Here is a 25,764-nt window from a genome sequence, read left to right on the forward strand (position 1 = left end):
CCACGGTGTGACATGCACCTCACTTACCTCAGAGTACCTGGCATATGTCTAAGCAACTTTGGAGGAGCTCAATTGATTAAAAAGGTATTTTGACAGACTTTTTTGGGTTTGGAACAGGATTTTGGATAATTGCTCCATGAGCTATAAAAGAAGCAGACTGAAAAACAGGAGCAGCCGCTGAGCAGTTGTTTGCACAGGAAGCAATATTGCAGGAAAAGGCAATAATAAAGAACAGTTAATTTGACCTGAGCTGATGAGGTCAATGTTTTAAAAGAAATAGCTCCACATAAAGTAAAATAAGAAGGTTATTTCCCATCAGAATAATGCTGCAAGTGTAACACTGCACAAAATCTCTTCCCTGACACTTGTTATGTGCAGCTTAGTGGTAACACACATTCCTGAGGTGTCCTAGACATCCTGTGTCTGACACAAATCCATTCCTCTGAAATATTGGTTCTATGACTGCTCCCTCCTGCAAGCTCTGGCTGCTCCAGGCTGCACACTGCTCTCCCCAGCATCCAGCTACTAATAACCTGGAACTGCAAGAACTGGAATAAATCTGGGCAATATTCAGAGCCACAAAGTTAAATATAACACCGCTGCTGTGATTTGGACAGGGAAGCAGTAGCTGGAGCAGATATTTCACTCTTAATTCGCTGCCATTCAGGGGTGCTGTTGACAGGAGATGGAGCCCGGCTCAGCGGAAGAGCCACGAGCTTAGGAATTCAGTAGGGCTGGATCCTATTCCTTCTTCCTCCACTGCCCTGCTGTCTAATCCTGGGTGAGAACATCCCCTCCGGGCATCTGGTTCCCCTCCCTCCCTGACACATCTATTTAAACTGCAAATTCACTGGGGTAGGGACCATCTTGGTAATGATAAAGCATGTACAGCACCTTGCACTAATAGTTCTATTAATAAATATTCCCACTGCTATTAAGTAATAAAACAAAAACGATGGTATGAATTGGAAGGTCATTGATGCATTACATTAATTCTGAGGTATCTGGGTATAAAATGCAAGGCAAACTCTCCCAAGCAGAAGCAAGCTGGGGGACACCTATGTTGTTTTCCAGCATTTTTGGGCTATACAATTAGAGGTAATTGAGTTTTTAACTGCATGTGATTACTCCAAGAATACCATCACTGGAGGCTAAGTGTCCTAGGAAGCTGGGGGACGGGAGAAAAGAAACATTACAGAGTTGGAAGGAACAGAAAAGGGACAGACACACAGCCTGAAATGTGCTGGAGATTGCATGAGCTGAGCCAGTCCAAGGCATTTCAATTTTCTACAAACATGGAAACAGCTGGGCCACAGACTCAAAGATTCCATGTTCCCAGTTCAACAAATTCAAGAAGAGTTAAATACATCCATGCTTCTATGCATTTTTAACCACAATGGTGAGGTAAAGCACAGACCTAGGAAAGCCTTCTACAGTTCTGCAAACACCAGAAACATAAGAAGGAAACAAAATTCATGTACCACAAGTAATTCCTGTTGCATTTGCAAACTGCCATTTCTCTGCAATACATATGAGCATCTCTTTTACACCTCAAAATGAGCTCCACATTAAAGCTACCTGACAACCAGAAATGACCATTTCATTCACCAAGAAACTGAAAAATGGTTCTCCTACCAGACCTTAGATTTGTTTTACACCTCCTGGCAAACCCTACAAATGCTGGAAACATCACTCATTTCTGACAAACTTTGCTCTTTTTGACAGCTACTGAAGTCTGAGGTACCACAATTGACAGGAAATCTCATTTTTAGCACTACTGAAGCAATTAAGACTGCTAGAGTTTCTTTTGTAGCTTTATCCTGATTTGATATTAGATTTAGTAAGACTTTTCTTAATATTCAGATGTGCTGAAAGTATGTTTCTTAGTATGAGGAGCAGGCTAAGGAAAAAAGGCTGGCAGCACTGTCTCCCCCCATCCACAGAGGTAAAATCAAACAGATTGATTTGGAATGTAAGCTTTGTGCACAGAGGATAGAATTTACTGACAAAGTTAAAGAGCAGACTTTAAGGAAAGAGGAAAAATTGAAAGGAGGAAGAAAAGAATTTCAGGAGAGGGAAAGTAAAGGAGACCCTGTCCCCACGAGCTAATTGTCTGTCTCATGCTATAGGGGATGCTCTTGCTTAGCTTACCAGTGAAAGACATTCCCTCCTCCCCCTGCAAGCAGAGGAACTCACAGCACTAATATGACACCTTAAATGAGCCAACTTCCTTGAGCATTGCCCAGGAGACTAGAATGGACATGCTCCTAACTCAGACACCAAGAAACATGTCTGATTAGCAGTCGGGCAGAAGAACATCTCTGACCAAGGAAAAACACTCATGTTCAAGCAGAAAAAAACCCCAGTGGATTGCCACAAGTGGCATATTTTCATAGCCTTTGTGTAAACACCAGCTCCAGATCAGCCAGCATCTCAGCTAGTTCTATCTGGCTTCCCTTCTTTTGAAACAAAATTAAGGAAAACACCCATCAGAAAAGGTCAGTGGCCAAACTATTAGGAAAAAATAAAAGGCATGGGGGAGGACATACATAGTAATTCACTAAATGTGCACTGCTAAGCCTCTGACAGTGGGCACAACCCAGACTTTTCACAGAAATGTACTGAATTTGCAGAATTGTTGTGCCACAGCATTAATTAGAATTGTATTTCTTACGAAATTCTCAATACTCCCCTACAGCTACCCCCACCAATAGGAGTGGTGTGAACCCCATGGTTTAGAGGGAAACAAAGCCAAAGCAGCTACAAAGAGCACAACAAAAACTCCGCCCACTTCACGTGGACACCTACGCAAAATGAGCGGACCGAGCATCTCAGGTTCTTAGAAAAACACTCAGCCTGGCAAACAAGCATGTCCTAAGGTGAGTGCCAGGTGGGAATTCACCTTACACTGACACTAGAACACACCTTCATGGATCATGTGCAATGAGCAGAACTGCTTCTCACAAAACTAACTTCTGCTCCAAAGCCAGCAAATTTGCATTTGATAACTACAGTAACTTTCCAAGACTGCACCCCAATCCTAATCTGAAAACATCAAGAATTTGATATTTCGTTACATTCCAGAGCCAATTTTAACAGTGAGGCCAATTAACCAGCAGAACATTGTGTGAACTTTAGTTCTTATTCATTCCTTCAGTTCCTATTTAGATGGTATTTGTTTAACTAAGGTTACTGGTTCTTGCTACATTAAATGCTGTGCTGCTCAGATTTGGCATGTTCTGTGCTAAGGAGGTACTTGGTGTAAATTGAGTCATACCTGAACCATCTCATAAACCAGAGGCAGAATGCAGCACACAGAGCAGATCTTTCTGCCTCTGAGTGGACTTTTGTGGCTCCCCTTTGCCTACTTTCTGGTTTTTGCACTCAAAATGCAGCCAGCATTACTCTGCAGTCCACAACTCTTCCCAATATTGCATTCAGAAGGAGAAGTCCTTTCCTATTTATTGCTGCACTACTCACATACCCAAGGCCCCCCCACACATGCTGTGGCTAAGGGTCAAACTGGTTTACTTTCTTAGCTAAACTTCCAAATCCTCTTCCCAGAGCCTGTTATTTACTCCTCTATTGCTCATTTTGCATTTAGCCGTATTAAAACACATTTCATTCAAATGAGGCCAGTTTGTCAAAGCGACCCTGTAAACTGCCAATTTGCACGTCATCCACAGAAATTCAACATCTGCTTCCAAGCACTGAGCTGCCTCCTAGCAGAACACCCACAGAAACATTCCCAGGCTGTGGAACCAACTTCTTCAAAAATTACAAAGTTAGACAGTTCATTCATTTATTGTGCAGAGTATCAACATTGTTTTATTGTGTAATATAATTTCTATTTATTTTTTTAAAATAATGTCATGTAATAAATAAATCAAGCACCTGTAAAGGAAATAAGGAAACATTCATCTTTCTAAACAAAACCTGCAATTTTGTTGGTGTAAAATTTTTGATGCAATCCATTTTCCATAAATAGTAGTCACCAACTCCAAATGCTTCTATCCTTAACTTTACCGTTTAAAAACATTAATAAAAATAAGTCCAGTTAAATTGTGCTTTTTCAATTTAGGACTAAGGTCAGTCAGGGTGAGGTATTTTTTGTTTCCTGGGATTGAACAAATTAAATTATGTATCTATTCACATTTTCTGAACACTGATGAATTAGCAATTAGTTATCTGCCATGTCCCCTATTATTCCAAACATTAGGATTTAAATGTCCTGCTGCTGGAAATCTCTTCACCCAAGTCTTTCACCATTCCTGGATGAACTTTATTTAGGGCTGCAGATCTCAAATGTCCACTTCCACATACTGCATTTAATATTAATTTTTAAATGAATTAGAAATACTTCCACTGCCCTCCTCACATACACAAGCCAATCTTCCTTTTCCCACAGTAAGGCTACAGCTTTAAAAAATTTTGACAAATATTTTAAGAGAGAGAAAAAGGCATCCAGAGAAAGTATTTTTTTAAACAGAACAACAGGCATTTTCTGTCCACTGGCTTTTCTACACTGATTGTGAGACAGAAAATATCTCCCCCACACTGTTGTATTTTAAAAGAAGTAGAAAGAAGATAAATTTACACCACAGGAAAACAAGAAAACAATCCGCACAGCTTTGCAAAAACTTACACTGCTTTTGGAAAAATAAGCTGCAAATGCTTCCACACTGTGAATACTTCGAGAGATAATGAACACAGCACAAATATGCATGGCAAAAATAAATCAATTACTGATAGGAAACCAGCTTGATGCACAGATTTTTGCTTTGCTGACTTCTTCATTTGTTAAGGAAAGAAGAGTATTGGTTATTTTCAAGACATTCAGTTTACCATTATTAATTCTAAAATACAAAACCTAAAAAAGTACAGAGATTTAAAACAATACAAAGCAGAAAACCAGTAAGGTGCAGAAAAGACCAGCCACTCATGCTCCCACCCCCAGCTTTACATTTATGTGCACAGGCTGGTGTGTACTTGTACCATGTCATGACACAGAACAGGAATGCTGAAATATCTTCGGCTGCCACCCCAATGGTGACACATTTGCAAAAATACCTGCTGCTTTCTAGAGCCAAATAGCAATGAAAATCTTTAACAACTCCTTAACCTTGGCATCATTTTCTAGATTGTCTGCCTCATACTCACAGATTACTCCAGTGCTCAAAATAAATTTGAAGAAAGTGCAGATAATTTTTGAACTTGCAAAATTTCAACTTTCAGAATTGGTACACAAATGAGAAAAAACAATTCAAGGACACCACAACTTCACAGGGAGAGAGGTATAGTTTGTTTTTTGACAACTAAGCAATGAAAATGTTCCATATATTTGTGATGACCCTTCTGGGTGGCCCACCATAAAATTCCAGCTATCAGGATGATGAAATTCTTCAATTAATTCCTAATTACTTATTTAATTGGAAGAGAACAGTCTATTTCACGTAACATGCAACTCAGGTTTAAATAACCTCTGAATTTCATATGAGGAAATCCTTGATCTTCTGAAAGGCATTAAAAAAATACAAACAAGCAAATCTTACCATTTTGATGCCAGTGGAAAACGTGACTGGTTTGACAGGTTTGGGTTTTTCCAGCTGCATTTCTAGCTGAGTAGATCTGTCCTTATGCTGAGCTAAGAGCAGAGAGGCAGGAAGATCAGAGCTTTCCTGTAAATATATGAGGAATAAATTTGAGCCCAAAACAAGTATTAATTAATACTGATATTATTCCAAACTGCAAGCTGTAACTGCAAGGCCATCACTAAAACAGCAGAATGCTAAGTATCCTCTCCCTCAGAAACATTTACAGAAAACGATCATTTTCTGTAATAAGAAAAAGCTGCAGCAACCCCATAAATCAGAGTAACCTGCAAACAACCATTTTTATAGAATCCACATTAAAGACAATATAACAGGCTCCTTATTCCAACTGGCCAATGCAAGAATATTTATTAAAATTTAAAAAAAATTAGAACTTAATCAGAGAAGGAATAATACTGAGCAGTATAACTTGGATCAGATGTTTATCTAAGACACATTCTTTCTACCAATGAACTCAGACCAGTTTGAAATTGTTTCCCATTAGATTTCACCTGAGGCCGTTTGGAAATGATCCTTGCTCTGCTCTGCACAATGGAACTATTGTAAGTGCAACCAACAGCATATTTATTTTCTCCTTCAGCAACTTATTTTTAGGGAAGCTGGCCAATTTTTAAATATATATATATATATATATGTATGCATATGTACATATAAAAAGTAGTAAAATGAGTATTAAGCAAAAGAATTACTTAAACTGTCAAAACAGAATGATTATTAACATACATATGTGTAAGTGCATTTTTGAGAGAGTCAGAAAATTATTGGCCAAGTAATTTTCTAAGAGACTAATGTTACTATCTACAGGCACACAGAAATCCTTGAGAATTCCTGGCTGTAATTACCATGAAGTTGAGAGCAGGGAAGAAGTGCAGACAGATTCTTCCTGGACTGCTCTAGCACAGTATTTTATTCTGAAGACCCTCACACATAACATTTACTTCTGTTTCAAAAAGCCAAGCAAATACTGAACCATGAACTATATTTGTTACTCACAAAACCACAGATTTTATTAACAGGACTGTGATTTTTTAAATTATTCAGTTCAAGGCAAGAAGTTGGATATTTCTAATGCCATAAGATGCCTTATTGTTTTTATGGTACCTAGAAAAATCCTCTGAAGTGACCATGAAGAACAGTCACGTTGTACACTGACTTTTCATATCACTCTCCATCTTTTTTCCTCTCTATATTTTATTACATTCCCTTTGTCTTACCACTAAAATGCAAGACAAAAGCAGAAAAATCTCGCACAACAAGACCTGGTCCAGAATCACGAATACAACAAGTAAGGCACAGGTTCCTACTTGCATTTCCGTGATCAGGTGGGAGGAAGGGAGGGAAGATGCTAAAAACCTAAATTGTAGAGACATCTAATTTCTGTAGAACTGGAAGAAAATCTGGACTACAAATGCACTAGTTTAGAGTCTGCTTCTTTAAAGTGTTGTACATCTCTAACCAGCAAGCAGCAGCATGTGCTGCCAGCTGTCAGCAGAGGTTAAGGATGTTGAATTCTTTCAATCACCAGATTTAACACATTGGGGGAGAAGGGAAGAGTGGGAAGCATTCTCTGGTTCATTTTGTCGTTCATATTCCTTAAATGCTCACTGCATTTCTAATAAAATGATTCAAGGAAGCCAATTTTTAACCAACTTCTCAAGAGCTCACACAATGATCAGTAACCAGATTACACAACTGTGGGAAACCCACACTGTGCCAGCAAGGCACCACATCCTGATTGTTTGTCCTTTTGAATATGCACAGAACCCTTCTGTTAACTATTAACACACGTGAAAGTTCCAACCCTGTGTTTATCCATACCAGCAATTTTCTGTATGGGAAAACAAACTGTCTACACTATGAACAAAGCTGGTTGTACGCAACAATTTCTGGAAGATTTGTCTCAAAACCCTTGAGGTCCTGGTGAAAGTGTGGATATGACGTCTTTAACGCCTTTGCCTGACTCCAAGCTATGCCACAGTCCAGGGAAAACCTGCTCCTCTGCCATGTGCTGCAATCCCATTGTGCTCATGCCTGGGAAATATGGACTGTTGAAGAGGAGAGTGCAAGTGCCAGGGCACACAAGACATCAAAGAGATCATCTTAGAATCCTCTGTATACATGTGAGGGTGCTTGTACAGCACATAAAAAAATACTTTGATATTTTACTCAGACTGGATTATCCAAGACTATTGAAGGTTTAAAAATATCCCCAAACAACAGCCCAAAGTAAAACACTCATATAGCTCTTCCAGTGATGCAAAAAGTGCATTTGAGACTGCAAGTCTTAATTACAACAGGGTATTTTCCTTTAAAAGTGAGAGTTTTTATTGTAAAAGAGGTGACCTACAATGAAGGTAACATAGAAATTGCCTAATTAGTACTGGGAGGCCAAAAGGACCAAACTGCTTTTCCAGTGGCCTGCAGAGCCTGTGTCCCCCCTGAAGACCTCCTGACCTCTCCAGCACTTCACACTGGCCTTCTCCACCCTGATTCCAGCCAGGGATGGGTTCATGGAGCCTTGGCCCCAAGGTCCAGCCCTTCCTGCATGAGCCTCTGCACTCCCCAGGCTGGCCAGAAGCCAGGGCCCACTGCACAACATTTTAAATACCAAACATTTCTGTGCCTCCAGACTACCTAAATTATCAGCTCTTTGAGGATGGTACAGCATCTCAAACACTCTCGTACACAACTGAGACCTTTACTCCACGTGAAACCACCATAAGTAACACATATAATGACTTAGACCACCAAGATGATGAGGGGGAAGGAGCACCTCTTTCCATAAGGAAACAATGAGGGCATTGGGATTGCTCAGCCTAGAAAAGAGAAGGCTTTGGGGTGACCTAATTGTGGCTTTCCAGTACCTGAAGGGAGCTGGAAAGAGATGGAGAGAGACTATTTACAACAGCCTGGAGTGGCAGGACAAGGGGGAATGGCTTCAAGCTGACAGAGGGCAGGTTTAGATTAGACAGTGGACAAGTTCTTTACCAAGGGTGGTGAGGCCCTGGCACAGGTTGCACAGAGAAGATGTGGATGCCCCAACACTGTGAATGTTCAAGGCCAGGTTGGATGGGGCTTTGAGCAATCTGCTCTAGTGGAAGTTTTCTCACCCCATGGCAGGGGGGTGGCACTGGATGGTCTCCAAGGCCCCTTCTAACCCAAGCATTTCTATAATTCTATGAGATTTGAAGCTGTGTAAGATTTCATCACCAAAGGTAAAATTCATTTCTTGACAAGGAAAATACCCAACATCTCCACTTGTACAACACAAAAAATGTGTCTTACATTTTTTCTGCTGCCCAGTGGCCAAGGAAAACTTGGAAAAAAAAATACCAAGATCCATTAGGTCTGGGCTGTAGGATGACCACACCAGATGATCTGTCCAAAGGAGAAGATTCAAAACCATTGTCAGGTTTCCACCTTCCTCTGCTCTCACAATCCTGCAGACTCAGTGCTGGTTACCACTGGTATCTCTGTAGCCAGAAAATAATCCTTTTTGGTATAGAACTGAAGCAGCAACTACAGATATAAGATTATTTTTTTAAAGTTAATTCTTTACATTGCTGCTGCTTATGCTTGGCTCTTGCTCATGATCAGTTTCATTTTCAGATTTGCAGCACAGCATTAGAGGGATTTCAGAGACCATAGGAAATGTTTATTTGTTTAGCAACCCCTGGTTTTCCAGAGACTTTGTAAGTCATTATACAAACACTTCAGTGCTGGTTTTATAAACCTTTATTACAAAACAAGTTTTGGCTCAAATTTAAGTTGACACTGCCCCTTCAGAAACAGAGACACAACTTGAAACTGTCCAGTTTCCTCCTTCAGCCTTAAAAAATCACCTTTATGTTGTTTTTAGAATATTAAGGTATGTTTTAATAGCTATACATATGCAATCACAGTTAAAACTACTTATTTTAGTCATGTTTTAAGGCTTATTTGTAGCTATTCTTTCTGCAAGCCACCTGGTGAAGGTTTCCAGTAAAACCAAATGCTGTGTTAGAAACAACTCTGGTCAGTTAGGAGTGTGTCTTAGAGCAGGGTTTTCAAAAGTCAGAAACTCAAAATCCGTATTTTGAGGTATTAAACTCAAATTCACAATGCCGTTTTTACTAATTTATCCACCAGTCCTAATTGGGTGGAGAAACTGGGTGAACACATTTACCTTTAAGGTGAAAAGAGACTGCTGGATGGATACAGGCTTGACTTTTTTTTAAAGAACCTTTCTACTCATCTCTGCTTTTGTCTACAAAAGGAAGACCAATAACAGGTTGCCAGGAATCCTGGCTTGAAGAAAGGCATCTCTTCAGGAGGCCCTGAAACTCCTAAACTTCACTTAGATCCTCTCTCCATGTCAGTGCCTTCTGCACTGGCCCAAAGAGGAACTCTACTTTTTCAGGAAAAGTAGAAAAGCATCTGAATAAGAACTGAGACTACAAAGCAGAAATTAACACTGTGTTAGTGTGAGGTGCACTGTTATAAGACAGAAAATATGATTTAGATATGCCAAGCAGCTTTAAACCACACCAACACAGCTGAACACATATGTATGCATATGTACTTCACTTTTCTAGTTTCCCTCAAGGTTACACAGACTGTGTGTACACACTGTCCTCATGGGTGTTAAACCTGTGAATGTGTGTGTATGCATGTCTGTACACACACTTGTACTGAAAAAATTGAGACGTGAACCTTGTTTAAGTAACACATTTAATGAGTTTCTCTATGCCCACACATTATTGCACTTCAGATACAGAAACAACAAATTAATTGAGATTACCACGACTTACAAAAGTAGTCTGAGTTTTCCTGTTTGTCTGTACAAGCTTCATTCACTTCAAAAGGAGCAACTTGTACAGGGGAAATTCCAGTAAGAGAACACAACTCACTCAAGGTAAGTAAACTTTTTGTTGTAGTAGTTTTTGCACACAAAGGCACCACCAGTCATGGTCTGAATGAGAAAGGGCTGACCAATGCTTGGATAACTCATGAGGTTCCTGTCCCCTGCTCTCCACCATCTCCACTGCAGAGGTGACTGAGTCTAGAAGCACCTCCTGATGACCTCTTCACTTCCACACACCAGCCCATTTCAGCCACTACTCAGAACTGCTTAACAAGCCAACAGTGGTAGAGTCCAATTAAGCCTACAAATCCCAGAAGCATTCTTTTTCCAGCCCCTAGCTTACCAAAACCAGAGTGGTTTGTAACATTGAAATAAGTAACAGGTGAGAAAATGAAAACATAAAACACACAAAACAGGGAAACGGGGACAGATCTGTTAATTTCATGTAGTTAGCAGTGATAGAGATGAATGTCAATGCTACTGAGCATTCAAAGCCTCTGGTTTTGTTACTCACCAGGTCATCCAGGAGTGCCTGTTTATTCTTCCTTTTTATCATCTGTTGTAGCTGTTCTTCCTTCTGGATGAACAGCCGCCTTTGTTCGCTTTCCTGCCGCTCTACCTCCAGAGCCTCCTCCAGCTCTTCCTGCTCCCGTGTCTGAAAGGGAAATCAGAAATCAGCTCACAGCAGCCCCACAGCTCCACTGTCCCCCAGGGGACCCCAGGCAGGCCAGGCAAAGGGAAAGCAGAATTTCTAGTGTCTTTTAAAGCAGAATTTTTAGTGTCTTTTAAAGCACAATTTTAAGGTGATTATAGATGATTATTCTACCTCCTCGTTGTTCAGTGTGAAATTAAGATTTTTAACTTGCTGCTCACTGGAGTCTGGATCTGACTGCTTACATGTTAGGGAATGGGTTTTCTCTACACTTTCACTCTAAAGTGAGCCTCTCTCAACTCCCACACATCCAGTAACTCAGTGATGTAAGTAGGGTGAGCAAAACGATCCCATAATACTGTTCCTGATCATGCCACTCATCAGCTGCATCTTTGCAAAGCACATTGTGTTTATTAGTGCTGTAGAAGAAAAATGAGAAATTAAAAATATGTGAACATTAATAGAGAAGCCTATAACTAAGTATTTTAAGCATTAACTGTGAAAATGTCATGTTTTAAGAAAATAAGGAATTCTTCCTATAACCTGAGTTATGTGACATGAGATGAAAAGAAAGATTACTAGTACAAAAAGTCAAGTTTTTGTTAGAAATCTATTTCTTGGCAAGTCTTTTTTTAACCTGCAAACTATTAGGTAATCTGTATTTGAAAATCACAGTGAAATAATAAAAAAACCAGAAGAGGGCTCAAGAGACAGAGGAAAATAAGAGGATTAAACTATTCTATAAAGAAGGTGGATCAAAAATATATCAGTTTGGTTGCAAGAAGGTACAAGGAAAAACCTGCAGGAAACATTTTCCAAAACTTCTCCATCAAATATAATAAAGCAAAGGGAGATGCAGTAAAAATGGCAATATAATTAAAATTTTATAAACTTAAATGGGTAATTTATTGATGAAAGGAGTTTCAGCAGGACATCAAAGGGGAAAACACTGATCTCTTCTCTGTGGTGCCCAGTGACAAGACTTGAGGGAATGACCCAACATTGGGGCAGGGGAGGTTTAGGTTGGATATATATAAATATATATATATATGATATATAGAGGATATATATAGGATATATGTGCACCAAGCCTGACAGAGTTCAAGGAGTGTTTTGACAATGCTTTCAGGCACAGGGTGAGACTCCTGGGGGTTGTGCTGTGCAGGGCCAGGAGCTGGACTCAATAATCCTTGTGGGTCCCTTCCAACTCAGCTTATTCTATGATTTTGTAATCATTGAGGCCAAGACCATAGTAAAGTTTGTTCTAATCATAAAGTTATATCATAAAGCACAGCTACCTAATAGAAGCCAGAATATGAAAAAAAAAAGAAGTCTCTTTACCAGATAGATCAAGCCAGTGGGTCCCAGTGAGGCCCAGCTGCCCCTGGATGCAAGAGCTGACAGATCTCATCACCTGCCACTGAGCCAACAGAAGCTGCTTCCATTTTGTAACTGCTGCAGTGATACTGATAAAAAACTGGTCACCAACCAGCAACCACCTGGAACTGGGCTCTCTTTGCATTTAATGAAAGGAAAAAAACAAACAAGAAAATCCCCAAACATCTAACTGAGGTTATGTCTGAGAATTAAGGGATTTAGTTAGTTCAGTCAACAGAACTGAGGAGCCCAGGGTACTTTGAGACATTCCAAGGCTCTTCCACATTTATCTCTAAAGACTGCCTGGAATTTGCACTGAAACAGAAGAAAACTTGTAGGGAAGTGCTGACAGACCTAGTCTGAAGAAACAGCCCAGAAAAATCATAGTCTGAAATAAGTAAACTGATAAACAAACCTAAAACAGATCAGACTACAGGAAAATGGAAGAATTACCATGTGCCAGATCAAATTCTTTCTGAAAGGAAGACCAAACAGAACAGTAAAATAGAAGAAATTAGTTCAATAGGCAGCAAGGGTTGTGTCCAGACTAAAGATAATCTAAACACAGTCCTAATATGTGAAGGAAAAGATGATGACAGTGAAGCTTGGAGTAAAGTCAAGCCTACAAGTGAAGAAGTAAATAGAAAGTAAAATCACGTTTCATCACATTCAGGAAAAGATAATCAAGAAAACATGCACAATCACATCACAGAATTCAGACAAAACTATTTCAAGACTGCACAAAGCAGCAAGTGAAATTAAACATCTAATGATAAAGTAGGAAGCAACAAGTTACCCTATGACTGCAGAATTGCAAGTATTTCAGGGAGAAACACTGGAAAAGCTGTAGTTTGCTCAGGGTGCAAGGTTTTATAAATAAAAAGTGTGTATAAACATCTGTGTATAAAAAAACAATTTATAACTACAGGAACACCAAGATCTTCAATTTTTTTTCTAAATTGCAGGAGAAGAACAGTCTTAGAATCAATGTATTTCCAGCAGAGATGGGAAAACAGAGTTTCTTTACAAGAGGCATTAAGATCTCTGCATTCAATTCTGGCCCCTTCTGCTTGCCAAACACAAATTCTAACTGGAGCAGGCAAAGGGTAACAAAAACAACAAGAGGGACAGAAGATATCCATGTCCCTCAGAAGCAGCCTATTACAGTGGACAGAAAAATTTAAGTCAAGAATGTAGGGACAATGACCAGCCATAAGAAGTTTTCAAAAGAAAGTAGGACACCTTTTACCACACATGGAGTAAAGACATTCCAAAACTTGCTAAGAAGAGCTGGAGAGGAAAAGCAACCCTTCTGCTTTTAGGAGAGGGATAAATTTATGGGCAAGATCATGCAGTTTTTGTAATAACCACTCTGTAAAGTCTATTATTATGTTTCAATTGTTGAAAAATAAATTATGAATGTTTCAAATGTTAAAAAGGAAAAAAAAAGATAAATGTTTCCAGCTCTCCAGTGAGTCTGGATTCACACAGGCTTGCCCAGCTTCCAGCAGCCAGCCTCCAGCACAGCAGGACTGTGGAGCACAGCAAACAGAAGTCCTGGGGGCTTGAGTGGGTACAGGGTATTAGAGAGCTGCTTGACAGCATCACACAGCCCCTGCACAGGCTGTCAGAGCCACTTCCTTGAAGGGAAGGTGGGCTGCAGGCAGAGCTGTTCTCACTGTGACCCCAGAGGTTGCAGCTCCATTGTAAAATAAGACATGCAGCCAAAGCTTTGGCAGGTCTCTTCAAGCTCTGAAGCAGAGGATATTGCACAGTGTCAGAGACAGGATAACAGATCAGAGATGGACCCCTAGGGAAATTTCCTTGCCTTTAAAAGGAAGAGGTTCAAACAAACATTTTTCAGATTCCAATCTCCTCCTGTGAAATCCTAGAGCTAAAGAAATCACTCGGAGTTTTTCCACAGACTTCAGGGGAGTGAGGATTTCACCCCTACTGATTTGAAAGCAAGTCTTTAGTGCAACTGGATTACAAACACAAACCCTTGTTATGTCACACTCTGGGCAGACATTTTCCTTCAAGAACTGATAACAATGTGTATTTTTATGCTGAAAAAATATTTAACAGATTAAACTTTTCTTACAAGAATAAATGCATGCAAGTTTATTTTTAAAGAACAAAATGATATGTGAGCCATAATTTAATGACTAAATCTTCAAAGAACCCTGTGTTTTGCATACAGATCATATATACAATATCCCTGATGTTACTGTTATCAGCTCTTGAATAAAAATTTGAATGTTTGTTTCAACATCTTTCATTTTGAATTTTGCATAAACCAGGCCTGGGCTTTGCCTCAATTTTACATCTCTCTCCTGGGAGCTTCATAATGTCTGAGTCTGGATTCCTTTTTTCCTTCAGATGAGAAAGAAACGATTGTCCTGTGTAGGAATGAACTTCATCTCTCCTGGATATTGTCCAACGACACTGCCAGCACACATGCCGTGGTGATGTATTAGACACAGGCTCTACTGCCTGCCCCTCTTCTCAAGCCCTTCCCAAAATAAAGCATTACTGCATTTCAACTATCAGCTTCAACATTTAAATACAAAGAACTCCACATAGTGCTTGCAGCTTTGATTTGTTTTAAGAAAGTACTCCACAAATCCTTTAATTCTTTAACAAATGAATAAAAATTGTAGGGGAGAGTAGTTAACTAACCAGTTTTAACTTATTCTTCTGAATGACTTCTTTGTTATCCTTTTGATACAGCTCCATTTTCTTTTTGGTGTTCTCCAAGTCCACATTGTTGGTCAAGTTAAATACTGCATAAATATTATAAAGACAGAAAGCAAAAGTATTAGGTCAGCATGCATGACTATGACAAAGAAACACTATTCTTATGCTCTCTACCCTTCTAGCCAAATATAAACATTGCAGTAACAGAACTTATTTAAACATGCCCTATAAAGACAATCTGCTAAGTCACTGCACTTCAACAAAAGCCAGCAGAGTTTTTGTAGGTTTACACATCTGTAGGGGACTAAAATTTGAATCTTGCATCCCATTTTGTGACACTGGTAATGATATGTGTGAATAATCATCGTACTATTCATAAAATATTGATCTTTTCAAGTAGCACTTATAGCTAAGAACACGGTGATTCCTGTAAAATTAAATTAGACCAAACACAGGCATATGAAGACAAGGTTAGAAATTAAGTCACTGTTCCATTTCACAGGGAATTTTTAATGCACAAAGACTCCAGTGATTGTTTGAATTCTCAGGTACACAAAAAAAATTCACAGCTTGATAACTTAAAAGGCTCCAACATACAGTTACCTTTATCATGAGGAATCTGCAGATGCTTGCAGATTAATAGGTCAGCTGACATTCTTTTGATGTCTCTCAATAGTGACAGACTATATCTCATGTAATTATGAGCAAGCAGGGTCGGCCAGCAAGCTCCACGGTTTAGCACAACATTCCCAATTATCTACACATGGCACAGACAATATCTCAAGAAATTGAACAGTTTCTATAATCAACAGCTTGAAAGATGGAGATGGTTTGGATGATTTGTAATTTGATACAATGCCTGAGTCCTTCACCTCTTGGTCACTGGTTCACTTATGGGTCAAGTGAATTCCAATGGAAGGCCGTTATCACTGGGACGTCTCTTGGTGATCTCCATCCAGAGTGGATGCTGAGCTCATGCCCATGGCCTTAAAGCTTCTGAACACTCAAAGCACAGAGCACTCAAAGCCTGCAAGAGCTCTGTCACGTGGCTACAAGAGCAGTAGAGAAATTTGTGCTGCCATTGATAAATCCTTCACAAGAAACAACCGCGCAGCGACTGAGCTACGTCAGAGCCTGCGGAGGGGAAGGAGGTTCTTGTGGAAACACCAGCATGGGACTTGGGAGGTTTTGGTTCAGCTCTCTCTTCCCAGGCTTTTAGGCAACCAGGGCCAAGCTAACCTTGGGCGCAGGCACCATTGCCAAATCATTTGCACCAGTGAGGCGTCTAGAGAGGAGCAGAAGGAAGCAGCACGAAGCCCGCTGTTATTTATCAGGATAACACACATCTCAGTGTGGAGAACCCTTCTCCAAACCTTCATACCCCTTCTTTCATCCTCCCCACAGGTAACACGGCAGAAATGAGCATTTAGGAGGGTTCTAGGCAAACCAAACCAAGAGTAACCCAGACTGCCACACCAGCTGAGAGCAGCAAAGAAAACATCAAGAAATCAAAGCCAAGAGGAAATGGAGATAAGAAGAAACAGGAAGGTCCGAAATGGTAGAGCTGTGGGATGCAGCTCAGTTCTACCATTCAGCCCACTACTGCCAAAAGAGGCATTCCTGTGGTTCTGCCCCTCTCCCCAAGCACAAGCCTCACTCTTTCCCCTGCTCTGATTCCAGAACTCCCTTGGATGCTCTGCAGTGTCAACAGAAATTCTCCAGTAACCTGAACGGGCTCAGCACAGGGGCCAGGCAAGTGCCAGAGAGGGCACCAGGGAAATGGTACAGGTGGGAATAGGAATATTCTCTTTCCAGGAGTATCAAACCACCATATCATCTTACTCTTACTAAAAATACTCAATTTCCTCAAACTGCAGCAAAAAAGGGCTCAGCAAGATAAAGTTCAAGAACTTTCTAAACTTAACTGTAAAAAAATAAAAAGTGTGTTCTATTTATTTTTCCTCTTTTCCAAATAATAAGTAGTATCAAGAGGAATGACATTTCAATTCAGTTTGGCTCCTGAATCCTCAGTTCAGAGGGAAGATCTAAGATGGCTGAGTCTGTGCTTTAAGAATTTCAGAATCAAGACCTGGTTGAATTCTTGAACTTTGCTACTGTTCCTGGGCAGACCACTGGGCCTCTGTACTGGAGGTCTCCCACTGGCAAGAAGCAGGAGAATGGGAATAAAGGTTCCTTTCTCCTACACATCACCTGCTGTATCTCCATGCTATAGCTTCAGGCAGCACTTCTCTCTGTGGCCTTGATCTCATCCCAGCTGGAACTTCTGGGCACTGCCATAACCCCAATATGCCATTCCAAGTTCAGCTCCTTGGTTTTTGGAAGCAAGCTACCCATCCCAAATGTTTTGCGGTTTTTTCTTCTGCAATGGCATAATTTTCCTATTTCATATTGTGACAAACACACACTTTTTGGTTGTAGCAACCACTCCTTAGTAAAACATTATTTTAGTCTAAATCTTTAGTATTTAATGGCAATCTGACCACCAAATTTCCAAGCTACAGTTGCCCACTGACAAGAAGTTTTAATATTTGAGTATTAGGGCAGAGAAGAAGTATCATGTGAAAATGCTGGCAAACAATCAGCCCAGGGCTCTGCAATGACAGCAGCTGCATGGGAATGTCAGCACTTCCTACAACTTAAATCCACACAGCAGGCTCTCTAAACTCTTCAATGACGACACAAGAAAGAAATAGCACATGAGCCATGCTGTGCTAGCAGGATGCCCAGATGCCACCTTCAGGTGCACGAGGAGATGCCAAATTGCCTTTAGGCAATTGTGAATATTTCTCTAAAAATATATTCAGCAATAAGCTGATGATCTCTGTTTTCCAATTATTGCTGCTTGAAACCTTCAGGGTTTGATGGGGGTTTTTTGCTTCTTTCTCAGCTCTTTAATAGGTTCAACTGGTCACAATCTGGTCTGTAAAACAAGAAGCTTAAGATTTAAAACCATACTGGGGAAAAGCAGGCATGTTTTAAATATGTGCAGATACCTACCTTTATTGAGAACTGTTTACAAAAATTAGTGTATTTTGCTATTTCATAGGAAGTAACATTTCTATCTAAAAAAAAATCTGTTTCTGTATCAATGTTTGGGAAATTTTCAGCAGCCACCTGCACAGTCACCCTAAAAGCCCACTGTTCTGCTCATGGTGAAAGTGTTTATCCCTCCCTTGTTCTCCTGCTGTGGCTGTAACCAAACCACAGCTACAACCCTCTCAGCAGTCAGATGTGCTCACACCATGTTGACTCTGTCCATCTTATTCTGCCTTGTCACCCAAGGATATCGTAGGACATCAATCAGAGATCCAAACTTCCAGCACCCTCAAAAGGCCAGAGCAAATTTGTCCCAGAGAACATTGATAATTGGTATGTATCATCCATTGATGAGGAGCACTGTCCTGGTCCTAAGCATCTCCTCGTCAACACTGACTCGTCCACATTTCAAGAGTGGAAACACTTAAGACATTTTGTTGCAAGACTGGAAACAGTAAAAAAGTAAAAAAAAAGTTTAAAAAGCGTAAAAAAGTAAAACAGTGAAAAGTGCAACAGTGTAATCTGGATCTGTTACATCAACTTCAGTGTCAACATCTGCCCTTTAGTACATGAAAACAGCATCTTCCCTCCTACAATAAACACCTACCAGCAAAACAAGCTGCTCTTTCACACTGCATGGTTACCAGTGGCTGGCCAGCCAGCCAAAACATCTTTCAACATATTTTCTAATAAATTTTTCATGAGCTTCAAACGTCTTTTCATCAATATTTATAGAATACAAATTCTTGCCATTGTACCCTCACAATTACAGCTGACAAGTCCGTTTTGCAAGGGGCACTAGGGCACAAAAAATAATTAAGATATTATTTCCCTCCCTTGTCCCCTCCACAAATTACTTGGCATTTAAAACCCAACAACTATAAAACCAAAGAATACTGTTGCTAGTACTCAACATAATAACTTTAACATAGCCAGGACTATACAGCACTTTATTTGACCTGCTTTGAGTTTTACCAGAAATTAATTTTAAATATACTCCTTAATTTAAAAAAAAATAAAATAAAATATATAGAACTAGAAAGAGTTAAAAATCCCAACTCATGCTACACCTACCCTGAAAAAATATTGGTGTAGAACTGAATATGAGTGGCAAAGCAGATGGCTGGTTTGAAAAGGTTTCAAAGAGAAGACAGACTTATTTTTGTCCATGTTGAAATATAGCATAAGCCGATATAAGAGGCCTGAAGCCCTTCAGGGAAAAGAAACAGAAGCTGTTTTGTATGCAACAATTATTTATCTACTTATCCATCTCACATTGGTTGGTTTATAAAATGACTTGCCTTGAGACATCTGTTAAGTATAACAGGAAGACTATTGTGTTTTTGTGAAACATTTCATTCTATTTAGGTGAAACTCCCAACTTCTAAAATTCAGCCTCTACAGGGAGACTTTCTCTGCTTTTCAAAACAACAACGTTCATTATACAGATCTACAACAAATGGAAAAATATTTTCCTAGTTTTAAAAAAGAAAATGAGACAAAAAAATTTAATTAAACGGCACAAGAATTTGTCCAGAGACGCAGCAGTATGAATGAATATCACTGAATTGCAGGACTAAGTCACTCAAAACCTTCCTGTTTTAGACTAAGACTAAAAATTATTAGCATTAGTTTGTCATGAACAATATTCATCCCATCCTACTACAAACAACTCCTTAATTGTCATCTTCATATAACACCCCAGACTGGGAATGGCAGAGTGCTACAGAGGGAGACACAAGCTCATCCTCAGTCTGCCTGGGATGTCCCAGACTACTGTGGCACCATCCCTTGGTGCTTTTGGTGCCTGAGCCCTGTACTTTTAAAGGGGGTAGGAGAGGGGTCAGGGGCAGAAAAGATGGATGAGAATTTAATAGGTCCCTTCCAACCAACATTTGTGCGATCATAATTAAATAATTATCAGAAACAAAAGAAAACCCATAGTTAAACCAGACAAGTCTAGTTAGGTATTAATAATTGCTTCTGTTTATCTTCAGTGGTCTTTCATTTTTCCAGAAAAATGGCATTGTAATGAATGACTGAAATCATTCAGTCCCATCAGTCTAAGAAAGACCATTTTGGCTGGAACAGTGTGAAATCTTTGTTCAGGTGAGATGACTGAAACAGATCTTTGATAAAGCTGCCCAACTTCCAGTTGGGTTATTGCCTTTGTCAGGACCAGCAACACCACTCTTGAGAACACACACACAGAGGGGGAAAGAACCAAACCACAAAACAATAAACAGCACAACCCACAAGCGATCACAGATAGCAAAACCCTTCCTATCCAAGGATCACTTGTCAGATAAGTGTTCTGAGCAAGACAAGGCACTGGGAGGTGGGTCCTGCTCCAAAGAGCTTTCACACAGGGCTTGGAAAACTAGCTACAGAGATACTTAGGAGAAGAAGAAATACCTGGGGGAAGAAGGAAACTTTGCAGAAAAAGCTAGCAAAATTGACATTGTGTCCAGAGAGCGCAACTTGCAGCAACACACTCAGAGGTTTAACCAAGTCCCTCTCATCACATGGGCACAGACCTGACTCACTCAGTTACACTTTATCCACACCTTTCCCAAAGGCAGGTTTTAACCCTTTCACTTTATATTTATTCATTGTGCTAATGACAGCAAACTGTGTTTACAATGTTCTCAAATTGTCCAACCGATTTTTCTTCTAGGGAAAACTCACTTTAAAATGTGGTTTTTATTTAAAGCCTTGTTTAACAGATTTTAGCCCAAAGCATTATTCAGTGGCTACACTCTAAACCACTTCAAAAACCTGTTTTTTATAATAGAAATCTTAAAAGGTGACTACTCTAATGTTTGTTTGACCTTCCCCCACACACACACTGCTGCACCATCCAACTCTTCTATTTCAATAGAAAAAGTCTGTAGGTATGAAACTGCTGATATGAAGGGGGAAAATGTGTTTCAAGTGAGGTCAGCAATTTCTGTGTCTCAGTCCATTGCTAGTTTTGGAACTGACCTGCCTGAAATATTTGGAAAATCTATCAGAATCAGGGTCACGTGAAACACACCTATACAGGATGTTTACATTTTGTTTGTGCTAAGCAACTACTTCATTTAAGCCCCTACAACAACTCCAGAAACAAAACCTTCCAGCAGAGAGGGAAAAAAGGGGTAAAGCTGCACTTTTTTCTCTCACAGAAAAACTGAAAGTTTGGGGCATGAGGAGAGGGGAAATCCAGTTCCCTGGCTCCCTATGTTCCCAACCACCACCAGCTACTGCCAGCCTGCTGAATGCTGGCCCCACAAGGCAAAGCTGCCCTGCACATCCTTTCTTTTCCATCTTGCAGCCCAGTTTTCTGCATGAGTGAGCAAGCAGGGAACTCAGAGACACACAAAAATGAAATAACTCAGCAGTAAAGTGTGAAATTATCATAGAGTCAATGACTTTTAATACACTGTTCAATCATACCATTCACAACATGTACTGGAAAGTATCAAACCAGACAACTGCTAGGTGGGGAATTCTGTCCAGGACCACAGCAGGTTTGGGGACAGATGTGCAATGGGCTTTGTCACTAGGGAGAGTGAACAGGGCTTGAACCCTTGCCTAAATTGGTGTTGTTGAATCCAACCTGCCTTCTGGCATGTGTCTGGAGTTGGGATGTCATAAATGAAGTCACTGACAGTAAAAATTAAGGGTCTTCTGACTGCTCTTCTTTCCTCTCATCACCCTGGCTGGTAGATGAACGAACTAGGATGCAGTTGGGACTTCCAATTCCTTTCAGTATTGAAGGTGCTCCTCTCAGGTAGCTAACTCCAATTCCTAAAACCTCTATCAAGCTTCTTCACTATGCATTTCCAGAGTCAAAACAATTATTGGCCAATTTACTTTTTTTCATAAGGTTATCAAGACCAGCCAGGTTTCTGCTGCTTCTAAACCAAGTTCCCAGTACAGGATTTGAAGCCATTTGCAATGTAACCTCCTAATCCCAGGAGCTGTAGAATCATAACATCCTTCACAAATTCATGAGGTTCAGATAATTTCAGGCCAACCTTCAACTCCCTTGTTACAGATGTTAAAAAGTCCTGCAACAGCAGTTAAATGGGAAACAGTATTTAATGCTACATGAAAAAAAGCAGTTTTGCTTCCCATGAGCACACAGATTCTTCCAGGATCCTCAGGCCATTCTTTCTATTCATTCCTTCCTTCCCCCATACCATTCCAAAAAATACACAAACAAAGCTACACCCACATCATCTCCTCCAGATATTTGGACCCATGTGAGTGTGACTGGTGTTTCCCAGCCACACGATTTGGCTTCCTAGCTTCAGCCTCCTGATGCCAACAAAAACATGATACATTGCTCACAGCAGTAAGTGTATTGGATACATTTCTACAAAACACCACAGTGCAAAAATGAGCAAAGGCTCCTTTGAGAAAACTGAAGGAAAAGTGTCATCTCCATGGTTTCCTTCAAATCACATTTATTGCCCCTCCTGCATGCTCTAAGTCACCTCTTCTTCCTCCAGGTCAAAAAAAAAAAAGAAAAGCCTCAGAAGCTCAAAAAAGCCAAGAACAAACCATTTAGGAGTCACTCCTTTGAACACATCCTTGTTTTTCTAAGCAAAACCCATCACTCCACCATAAATCACAAGTCACCCTAACTAAGAAGAAAATAAACTCTGTTGATAACATTGTCCCTTCCCCAAAGGGCAAAGTTCTGCTTCAGCTAATCCAAAGAGAAAGAAATCAACGTCTGTTCCAAAACCTTCTCCTTCTGCACAGCAACATAAAATGCTACCACAGTGGTATGTAAGGTCATCAGCTTCAAAGCAGCTTCAACTACTGTACTTCCAGAAGCAAAAATGATGAAAGACACCATATGGCTTCTGTCATGGTAGATAAAGCTAATGGAGGCATATAATGAAAATTTCAATTTCTCCTCTCTTCGTTTAATCTTTGCCAGTGCAGCATTGACAGTCCCCTGCAAGCCTTTCTTTTCCAGCTTGCTTACTCTTTGGATTGTGCTTTTTCCTCTGGCAGATAAAATGTTTTACTTAACAATGTCCTACAGTTCAGTAAATATGATTAAAATCCAGAAAAAAAGTAATTAGATAAAGATCTGATACTATGATAAATCATATTACAGAAACTGATCTTAGACATTCTCATAGGCAGCTGAGTCAGAAGATAAAAGCCTAGGGTCTCATAAGCACAGAACATCAAAAATGCAATCATTAAGACTTACCAATTTCTTCTATTTCTTCCAAGAAATCATTATATTCATCTAGGGTGGGAAAGTCTTCCTCTCTTTTATTGTATCTTTGAGAGAAGAGAAAAGTATTTATAAAGCACAGAAAGATGCAATTTCCATTCAACAAGGCTTTTGCTGCAAGCTGATTAAGCATTGATCTAGTTTTATCTACTGTGTGTTTTGTGACTCCCAAACTGAGCAGAATCTTTAATGGGAGACAGAAGTGCCTGTTCCAAAGGAAAGGAGGCAGCCTGGAAGAAATCAGCCTATCTTTGCCTATTGTTTGCCAATTCCTTTTCCAGGGTTACAGGTAAACATGAGCACAGAGGCCAAGATAGAGTAACTCCCAGCCAACCTCTTAAAGGCAGAGGCAACAGTAACACCCACAGAAAAAAAGCTTTTCTAAAAAGGGAGTTTGGCTTTGTGCCAAAAACAGAAAGCCTATGTCAGCAGCAAACCAAAAATGCTACACAATTATCTCATTTCATATCAATAACCATCCCAGCACTCACATTCACCTCTTTAGAACTCAAGAAAGTAAAAAGATGAAGGGACAACTGGCTTAGAACATGGACAGCTTCTGAAAGTCAAGACATGCAGACTTTCTTCCCAAGAAAAAAAGCTGGGATTCTGCCTGATCTGTGGACCGTGACACACAGGAATACAAAAATCCCAAGAATTGAGCCCACATTCCAATTTGAGAGTATTTTTTCTGCCTCCTAAAAACTAGTCTGGAAAACCCAACTGGGCCAAGCATTTTGCAACATTTTCTCTTCTAACTAAACTTTATTCCATGTTTAGCGAACCACGTTGACATATTCCAGTTTGACTTCTGTTAACTTCAGTAAACCTTAAAATCCAACATCAAAATCATTACTGCTTTGCACATCAGCATCTTGATATTCAGTGGCACAGTTTCCCCACATCTCACCAGCATCACATGATTCATTACTATTGTACCAAGTTCTAGATAAAGGCTGACAAGTTTATAATTTACCTCGAAGTTCACTTAGGCATACACAACTCTCTCTGGGTTGCTACATTTATCAGATTTTCCTCTATCAAAACACCAACTGGCTTATTTTCCTTATAGAATGCTGCTTACTGGCCACAAGGAGTGAGATGCAATTTCAGACCTCATTTATCTCAAGTTCCAGAGCTTTCATATCTGCATGACAGATGGGTAACACCAGGCTTGTAAGGAACCATTTCCACTAACAATTGCTGTGTGGTGCAAAAAAACAATGTGAACTTTCTTTTGCCCATTTTGATTTTGAAGGGAACTGGCCTTCAACTCTCAGAACAGGTCCCCAGGGAACAAAACAATCAAGGTCCTGTTTCTTGTTCTACTGCCATGTTCACCCTCTCAATATCTAATCATCTCCTTTTTGGAGCCAAGTCTTTGCCAAAGAAGGCCACATAGAAACACCCAACATTTTCTAATGCTAAGCAGGAATCCCTCAAGGCTAAATTGAGAATTCAGCTCTCAATTGTTGCACAAAATCAGATTCTCTGAAATCCCTCCATGATAAATGGAGTCAAGTTTTATGGTTTGCCACTTTAAAAAAAAGAAAAATCTCCTCTGTACTACCAAGTCAATTTTTAAAAATTTTTGATCCATGAAGTACATCCACTTTCTGTTCTTTTAAATGGTGACATGTTTTAAATGGTGACACTCACATTTTCAGCACTTTCTTCCGGATTTCCACTTCCTTGTCGACAGCAGGATCCTCAAAGAGCTGTACCCTGAAGTTGCTCTTCCTCAGGGGGGTGTCACACTCATGGCAGTTCCCAGCCCCTCTCACAAACAGCAGCTCCACACAGCTCTCACATCTGTGGGAGAAAGGAAGGGGTACAAAGGCACACAAATGTTAAACAGGAACTGAAACATAGGACTGCACCCCATTTTTGCTGTTAGCACAGCACATCTCCCCTGGATTTCACTCTTTCTGCAGCCCCCACCAGCAGCAGGAGGCCAGGGCTCTCCAGCCTGGCTGAGCAGAAGAAGCTCAGCAAACACATTGATTCTCCCTGCCCAAACAGCTCCAACTCTTAGCTGGGACCAAACATTAATCCAAACAAAATAATGGGGTCTGTATCAAGGGGAAGCTTGTTTACTGACACCAGCAAACCCATGGACCACACCACAATATCCTTATTTACTCTAAGCACCACCTCCCTGGACAAAAAACCCTGTTTATTTTCTTGATGCTGCAGTGCAAGGAAAATACAATCCAAGCATGGATACAAACCCTGCCTGCAGACTTCCAAGCATCTGCCAGTCCAGCAAAGCTAAAACAAT

The 25,764-nt window shown here is 40.1% G+C and overlaps 1 protein-coding gene and 1 long non-coding RNA gene across 5 annotated transcripts in view; one reads left to right on the plus strand and one right to left on the minus strand.

The window, feature by feature from the left end:
* Positions 1-25,764, minus strand: part of MNAT1 (MNAT1 component of CDK activating kinase) — a 117,653-nt gene that overhangs the window by 57,680 nt on the left and 34,209 nt on the right. For all 4 annotated transcript variants that reach the window (XM_086895562.1, XM_023927368.2, XM_023927369.2 and 1 more), the window contains 5 exons: positions 25,143-25,295; positions 23,457-23,530; positions 15,164-15,267; positions 10,970-11,110; positions 5,553-5,678 (listed from right to left, as the gene is read on the minus strand). In XM_086895562.1, the coding sequence (XP_086751688.1) occupies positions 5,553-5,678; positions 10,970-11,110; positions 15,164-15,267; positions 23,457-23,530; positions 25,143-25,295 (598 nt within the window). The remainder of the gene's footprint in view (positions 1-5,552; positions 5,679-10,969; positions 11,111-15,163; positions 15,268-23,456; positions 23,531-25,142; positions 25,296-25,764) is intronic.
* On the plus strand, positions 2,791-6,495 carry LOC111929712 (uncharacterized). The gene is made up of 3 exons (XR_002864807.2): positions 2,791-2,879; positions 6,097-6,154; positions 6,417-6,495. It is a non-coding gene; the product is annotated as an uncharacterized LOC111929712 (long non-coding RNA).

Source organism: Cyanistes caeruleus, chromosome 6, assembly GCF_971803275.1.
Source record: "Cyanistes caeruleus chromosome 6, bCyaCae1.hap1.1, whole genome shotgun sequence".
NCBI lineage: Eukaryota > Metazoa > Chordata > Aves > Passeriformes > Paridae > Cyanistes > Cyanistes caeruleus.